Source organism: Mchenga conophoros, linkage group LG8 (genome assembly GCF_057382185.1).
Source record: "Mchenga conophoros isolate Kocher_MC1m ecotype Shallow Benthic linkage group LG8, M_conophoros_male_GT1.1, whole genome shotgun sequence".
Taxonomy (NCBI): domain Eukaryota; kingdom Metazoa; phylum Chordata; class Actinopteri; order Cichliformes; family Cichlidae; genus Mchenga; species Mchenga conophoros.
Window position 1 is genome coordinate 26,752,995 of NC_140533.1, and position 7,973 is coordinate 26,760,967.

At 40.1% G+C, this 7,973-nt stretch overlaps 1 protein-coding gene across 2 annotated transcripts; it reads right to left on the reverse strand.

Annotated features, from left to right (window-relative positions):
• Positions 1 to 387: 387 nt before the first annotated feature.
• Positions 388 to 5,474, reverse strand: tex47 (testis expressed 47). 2 transcript variants are annotated; one of them, XM_085283444.1, is made up of 8 exons: positions 4,941 to 5,474; positions 3,588 to 3,660; positions 2,419 to 2,522; positions 2,269 to 2,333; positions 1,465 to 1,540; positions 1,133 to 1,267; positions 898 to 1,045; positions 388 to 735 (listed from the first exon to the last, which is right to left on the reverse strand). In XM_085283444.1, exons 1-8 carry the CDS (start codon positions 5,037 to 5,039, stop codon positions 698 to 700), a joined length of 738 nt encoding a protein of 245 aa, XP_085139570.1. In that variant the 5' UTR covers positions 5,040 to 5,474; the 3' UTR covers positions 388 to 697. The 2 variants fall into 2 exon arrangements, with proteins under 2 accessions (XP_085139570.1, XP_085139569.1); XM_085283443.1 differs by having other exon boundaries at positions 389 to 735; positions 4,932 to 5,465.
• Between the last annotated feature and the right edge of the window lie 2,499 nt (positions 5,475 to 7,973).

Here is a 7,973-nt window from a genome sequence, read left to right on the forward strand (position 1 = left end):
CTCCACCACCTGCAGCTGCTGTGTTTTAAAGTAAATTCTCTGATGGGAGGCACATAGAAGTCCAGACGAACCCATATGATCAGTTTCACAATGTCATTCAAACCAAGGCAGACACAGCAGCAGGAAAATAATCAAGCCTTAACTGTCCTTGTTAACCTGCATAACCACCAGCTTCTTATACACACATGAAAGCTTCTAATCTGTTTTAACTAATCCAGATTCAAGGAAGTGCCCTTATAAATCTTTAACTGAGCACAAGTATGTGTTAGCAGTAGCAGAATGCTAGCATTTATTCATTTATTGGCATTTATTAACTGAGGATGTAGTGGACCACTGTACTGTGACAGATGACAATTTGCATGTGACTTGTTATAATACAAAAACCTGTTGGAAGACATAAGTGATGTATTTTTTGAATATGTCTTTATTTTAGAATGGGAAAACAATGCCACACTATTAGATTGCAATACATGGCTAGGTACACAGACAATAAAGGGGAAGCAAAGAGTGAATGGATCTTTTGGACACGTACTATTTATCATAAAAGACAGGAAAGGCAGAGGATGTCTGACGACCACAAGTATCACTAGAATAAGTGAACAGTAAGTGCAGCAAATATTTTCAGTGTAGGAACCAAAATCACTACAGGGAAACAGTCAGTCAGGAAACAGTTGGCCTTTGACATTTTGTTCAGGGGTTAAACAGCGGAGAAAAGGTTTCTTGGATTCAGCTGTCCTGTTAAACCATCAGAAAATTGACAGAGTTACGTATGTATCATATCTCCATTCATATGTATCTGATCCAACACAAGGATCAGTGCGTATTTACTAAGTTCCAATATTTTCATATTGGAAATGTTCTTATAAATCTTTACACCAACTGGAAGCTGTCACTTACCAAACTCAATACTGATGTTTAAGGTGGATTTGTACATATCTAGGTACTGCTGCAGGCTCAGGAGTTCCTCTCGACCCAAAAGCCTTTCCAGAATTTTCTGATGGACGATCAGCTGCGGTGTCTCATCCAACACTGACCCAGGAAGAGCCTTAGATTGCAATCATGAAGTCATAGAAAAACTCTGAGAAAGTTTTGGTTTTCAAAACGGAAAAAGATCATCTGCAAAGAAACACACCTTAGATTTTTCAAGCTTTTTGCTCAGATTTTGCAGCGTTGACAGGACGCTGCATACAAGGGTCTCTATGCTGACATCTTCATCCTCCAGTACCTTAACTGCGGGATCCCTGATCACCTGATCTGCACCCAGCACCTTCAGTCACACAGCAATACATACACACAGGAGACAATCAGAGAATCCAATGTCTTGAACTTTAAAAACATGAGATTGGCTACAACTGAAGGTATTTATTATGTCTCATTTATGTACTAAAACGTTTGTATTCTCATAATCCTCTCATGCATTAAAGTACTTCAAGCAATCAAGTGCAAAGATAAAAGACAGCTAACCTTGTAGCTCCACTGCTGGAACAGCCTTCTTTGAGGGTTGTGATCCAAAAACACAATCTTTACTTCCAGCAAGGTGCTAAAAAGGATGTGCTAATAATTATTATGGCTCACACAACACACAACAGCAGGTTGTGTGTGAAAGCTTAAATATTTATTTGCCTGCAGCCAGAACGAGCAGCTGTTGGTCTAAAGCAACAAAAGCACTGTGGGGGTTTGCCACACTGGCAACAGCCGACCAGCTAGAGCTGCTTCATAGAAATATACACAAAAATGCCACAATGGTCCACTGCTGTTGACTGGAAAGATGTGTCAATGTGGTGGCCGTTTTGGAGCGAGGCAACAGCGCCTCATCATTTCAGTCCAGAACTTTCTAATTTTTTTTTTACTAATTGCCATGCAGCTTGAATTATTACAGATGCCAGACATGTATTTATGATAGTTAAGGTTCAAATGCTGTTTTTCATACCAAAAGCTTCGTTTTGACATGTTAGAACAGTAGGAAGCACAAAAGTATGGAATGGTCAGACACTCTGAGCGAGATGACGGCAGCAGAGATGCAACAGCTTTGCGTCTTTATGCTAAAACACACTGCAAGGAGTCGACTGCTCAGACATCATCATAAGCTTTTGTGAATCTGAACTGATGCAAGGCAACCACGGGATTATATTTGCCCTCTCTGTGGGCTCTGTGGCATGAATTTCTTAACAGACAGCAGACAAGCAATAAATATGAGTGAAATGGGATGCACCGTATCTCAGCGTATAATATATATATAGAAGTCACCCGCAGTATGAGAAAGATTACCGGTGTGGCTGTTGTTGCATGACTTTGACGTCTCTCAAAACAGAAGTCAGAATATCCCTGGACGACTGGAAGAGAGGCACAGCAAACTTTGAGCACACACTTTCACAAACTTCAGCCATACATTTGTTGTTTCTGTGCAGGAGAACTTACTTCAATGATGTGCAGCAGGTAGGATGGATAAATCAGCAGCAGGCCTGTTATGTGATCCCATATGTACTGTTTGTTCAGCTGAAAGTTGAGATTTTCATAATGAGCTGCGTGGAAACAACAGAAGACAAAACCCTCTTGTTTTAGTGTTCATCATTTTAAAAAGCAAAATGAATGCCTTTAAAGTCTTTTCAAGACCTAATAATTGCAGAATTGTGTATTATATTCAGCCTTTTACAAACGAGCCACAACTACTAGCTAAGCATAAGACCGAACATGGCATATTTCTTCAGTTTTTAGGCCACTGAACAGAGATTCAAGAAGTCCCTTTGATCTGGGGTGAGTCTTTGGCCAAATCAAAGTGAAATTGATTTTACTGATTAATATTCTCTCAGATAAATATCCATCAGACAGACTAATTAAACTTCTTATCTGTGTTCTCTTAGCTGCGATTCCAGAAGTGTAGTAGAAAATATGGCGCTTTCAGATTATTTTAAACTCTGAACACGACCTGCTCTGAACCAAATTATGTGTTCAGAATCAGTTGCCATGGTGATCTAGCCAGGTAAATAAGAGAGCCACCTTCACGGCACAGAAGTCTGACTTTAATCGCAACATAACAAATCCAACAAACCCATTCATCTTGTTTCATAGCACACACTTCTGGTGAGGGTTAAGAGGTTAATTTAAAAAAAATAATTTTCAAAAATAATCTTATTTGCTATAATTTATTTGTTTCATTACTGGAAAATCATTTAAAAAATGAAGACCTTATTTTTTTTTAAGTATCACAGTTTTTAAAAACTCTGTATTCAGGCTTCCTTCTGTTTTCGACACACAGGCACAGCTTTTCCTGGGGGCTTCTGTGGGCTTTCTATTCTAACTTTAGTCAAAGAATTTATTTCTTTTTTACAGGTAAGGCCTGCAGACTCACTCACACATGGAGGTGTGAAAGCTATAAAAGCACCAAACACAGGAAGCGAGACAGTCTTTCACTGCTTTTGTTAAGATTCAACAAGAAGCCTCGGTATTTCAGGGCAGCAAATTAAGTAGGAGTATTAATTTGTCCTGCCAGTATAACAGGATCATTCCCCTAAAGAAAAACTGGGTTCAGTTGGCATCAGGTGATTAGTCCCTCAGTCTCTGTAGCTCTAAGGTAATTGCTGGCTGACCTCCCAGGTCTGTCCTATCAGCAAGGTCGTGGGGGAGCCGAGAAATCATTATCAGCCGCTGCAGGATGATCTTCTGTGGGGAGAAGGTGGGGGGGACTTAGAAAGCCTGCAGAGTGACAACAGAATAAGCTCTGACATGCAATCCAGGCACAAAAGGAGGATCATTGTCAGGTGCGCATTTAAAATTTAAGGCCGTGTGCCAATATTTACAACCTGAGCTCCTTTCCATATTAAGCTAAATACAAACCACATCATCCCCCAGATTCTTCCTCCGTGTCACTAAGTGGTGAAATAAACTAGTCCTAGTTTCTTCCTCCTCCTTTTCCTCAAAACCCTTTTTCTCCATCTCTTTGCTTTAATCTCCGTCTGACTTCTTTCGCCGTCCGATTGAAGCACTGACTGAGTGAGGGCTAAGCGAGCTGCCCGCCTTCACTGTTTATAAAAGCGCATATCCTAGAAACCTATTGTTCTGCAGGTCCTATTAAACAAAGCCTGCTGCAAAACACACTGGTGCGATTAACACAGCAGCCAATCGCAGAGCACCACAGCCTCATAATCAGGGTGCTTCAACCCCAACAGGAAGAAGGACAGTGCATGTAGGGATGGCAGGTGTCTACATGGTGATTTGCACACACACTCTTACTGTCTATACTATGATGCTGATGATGCATTGTCATACTGCAATATTCTGAATGGGTGTAAATGTTGCACTAAAACCTGTATACGTATTCCAGCACTGCTTTTCCAGATGTGCAAGCTGCCATTTCCCTTGGTGCTAAAGTTGATTTTCAGCCTTGTCCCTCATGCACAGAGATTTCTTTGATGGTATTATTTGTAGATGATGAGATATTCATACTCTTTCCTTGTAACTTACTCTTTCATTTTGACTCCATCACTGAGGAAGAATATTCTATAACTGTTCCACAATTTGTAGATGTAGTTTTCTGCCCACCTTTACTTCTGAGAGCCTGTGCCTCTCGGAGTTGCTCTTTTTATACCCAATAACGTTACTGATGAACCTAATTACTTGTAAAATGTTCCTCCAGCTGTTTCTTTTTAGTCCCATTTACTTGTCCAGTCTTTTGTTTTCCCCCTTCCCTTTTTGAGACCTGTTGTTGCCATTAGATCATATTTTTCCTGAAATAGTAAAATGTCTTTATTTAAATCTTTGTTTTCGTTTTCGATCCTAAATCTTGTCCAGCTAACTCTTCACTCATCTGTGTGATGTCATTTAAATGACATTTCATAACACAACGCGTGTATATATACTGCTGCTTATGTTTTGGGGTCTTTCAGCTTCATTTTCACTCACACATCACCCACGTGTCCGTTAAAAACACAAACCTCTCTCACTTTGCCGTAAATCACATCAAACATGGATACTGTGTCTGCATCCTGTGGATCTTTCCACGAAATTGGAAAACCGTCGACATCCAGCTGCGACATGGTCATCTCGACCCTGTTTAGCGGCTCTTGTCCGGTGTGTTGTCCGTTACCATCGCAACACGCTCCTACAGCATACGTTTGACGTCAGTACATACGTAGTCATTAATTACTAGAGTCTGTTCGCTTATTAATACACTTTATTTGTCCCAAGCTTCCCGTTAGAGCAGCCAAAATATGACCCTGAATTTGAAAAAGAAAGAAACAACAACAAAAAACTGAAGGAAACGGATGTAAACAAAAATGTCGACAAAATAAAATAAAAAGTTAAAATGTTGCTTATGTTTAAGTGCTCACATTAATTAACATGCAATGTTTTAAATAAGCATAAACATAAATGAAAATATACATGGGTAGAATAAAAAGAATAAAATAATAAAGAAAATTAATAAAACAAGTGAAAATGTGAGCAAAATATTTTAAAAATCGTACAAAAATAGCTCAACATGTGAATTAAAGCTAAATAAAACTAAATAAAAATGTTTTACTAAAATAAGGCAAATGCCAGAAAACATTCAAATGTCTCAGTGTAACAAACTAACGTGTGGACTCTGCAGACATTAAGCTGTTATTTCCTGTAAGCTTCCTTTTGACAGCAGAGCTGAGTCTGTGAGCTACCCTCCACCATAGTTTCCAGCGTTTAGATGTGTGTACATTTAAAAAGCTGTTATTTTAGGATTTTACATTCAACAGCTCTTATTTGTTATTTCTTTATCTCAAAATGTTTTAGTACAATGAATAACTAATTTATTTGTAAAAAAAATAAAATAAAATACAAAAAAACAAAAAAAACCTTGCAGAATCAAAACGTTGATTCATGCAATAATTTTGAGGAACTGTGTTGTAATTTAGCATCTGTAAGTTATTTTCTTCTCTCTCATTTTAATCTGTAAACTGTTAGACTAAGGAGCTTGGAAAGAAAAGCGTCTGCACTTCTTTAAGTTTCTTGAAGACGTTTCATCTCTCATCCCAGAAGCTTCTTCAGTTCTTAGGTGCAACTGGTGTAAAGTCCCAGATGGGCGTGTCCCGTAAGAGGGTCATGGGCCCCCAAGTTATTCCTACAACATAACTTAAGATAAGATAAGATAAGATAAGATAAGATAAGATAACCTTTATTAGTCCCACACGTGGGAAATTTGTTTTGTCACAGCAGGAAGTGGACAGTGCAAAAGTTATGAGGCAAAAATTAGAATACAATAAGAATAAATACAGTACACAACTGTACAGAATAGAATAAAATAAAATACTATATACAGTAGAATAAAATAAAATAAATATACAATAAGATAAAAATAGAATACAAATACAAATACTATATACAACTGAGTAAAAATACAACGATGACAGAAAGGATTATTGCACTTAGTATTATTGCATATGTATGGATGTGTGTGTTTGATCAGTTAAAGTCTTTGTTGTGGAGTCTGACAGCAGTGGGGAGGAAAGACCTGCGAAATCTCTCCGTCCCACACCGTGGGTGCCGCAGTCTCCCACTGAAGGAGCTGCTCAGTGCTGTCACAGTCTGCTGCATGGGGTCCATCAGGGATGACAGCTTAGCCGCCGTTCTCCTGTCACTCACCACCTCCACTGGGTCCAGAGGGCATCCTAGAACAGAGCTGGCCCTTCGGATCACCCTGTTCAGTCTCTTCCTGTCCCCAGCAGAGATGCTGCCGCCCCAGCAGACCACGCCATAAAAGATAGCAGAAGCCACAACAGAGTCATAGAATTTCTTCAGGAGTGGGCCCTCCACTCCAAACGACCTGAGTCTCCGCAGCAGGTACAACCTGCTCTGCCCTTTCCTGTAGAGGGCGTCTGAGTTATGAGTCCAGTCCAGTTTATTGTTCAGATGAACACCAAGGTACCTGTAGCTGTCCACAGCCTCAATGTCCATACCCTGGATGTTCAGTGGTTGCAGTGGAGAATGCTTGTGCCTGCGGAAGTCTACCACCAGCTCCTTGGTTTTACTGGCGTTGATCTGGAGGTAGTTCAGCTGGCACCAGTCCACAAAGTCTTGAGTCAGTCCTCTGTACTCCTTGTCGTCCCCATCAGTGATGAGGCCGACTATTGCAGAGTCATCAGAGAACTTCTGCAGGAAGCACTGGGTGGAATTGTGGGAGAAGTCTGCAGTGTAGATGGTGAAGAGGAACGGAGCCAGAACCGTTCCCTGTGGGGCCCCCGTACTGCAGACGACCCTGTCCGACACACAGCCCTGAGTCCTCACATACTGTGGTCGGTCGGTGAGGTAGTCCAGGATCCAGGTAGTGAGGTGATGGTCCACTCCAGAGTTCACCAGCTTGTCCTTTAGAACCGAGGGAAGAATGGTGTTGAAGGCACTCGAGAAATCAAAGAACATGATCCTCACAGTGCTTCCAGCGGTCTCCAGGTGAGCGAGGGAACGATGTAGGAGGTGAACTTATATCTCTAAAGAAAAGCATACTTAATTATATGCACGCATTAATTTTTAGATGACTTCAGGCACAATTCAAAGGCTACACAGACTGCTGTTCTAGCCCACTGCCGCCAGGTGATGATAATTTAACATTAACTGAGTGTTATGCGCAGTTCGTGAGCAGCAGTGAAGCTCGCGAGCAAAAAAGGCACGAGTTGATGAAATCCACTCCTAACCATAATTTTACTTTTTATTTTTTATTGCATTTTCTTTTCTTTATATAAACACCAGCCAACCAAAACACACAGCTCTTTACTGTATTAGAAATTAAATATTTAATTTTATCATCTGAGCTGATCTACTCATTATTCACTGACTATGAGGATCTTTCACCTCAGACAAAATAATATTTATTATTATTATTATTATTATTATTATTATTGTTATTATCAGTAAAATATTCTCCACATATTCTCAGCCTTGTGAATATTCTGGCATAAGGATCCAAATTATAGCTGAGGTGCGGAAATAAGAAGGATCTGTGTGGAGGGTGT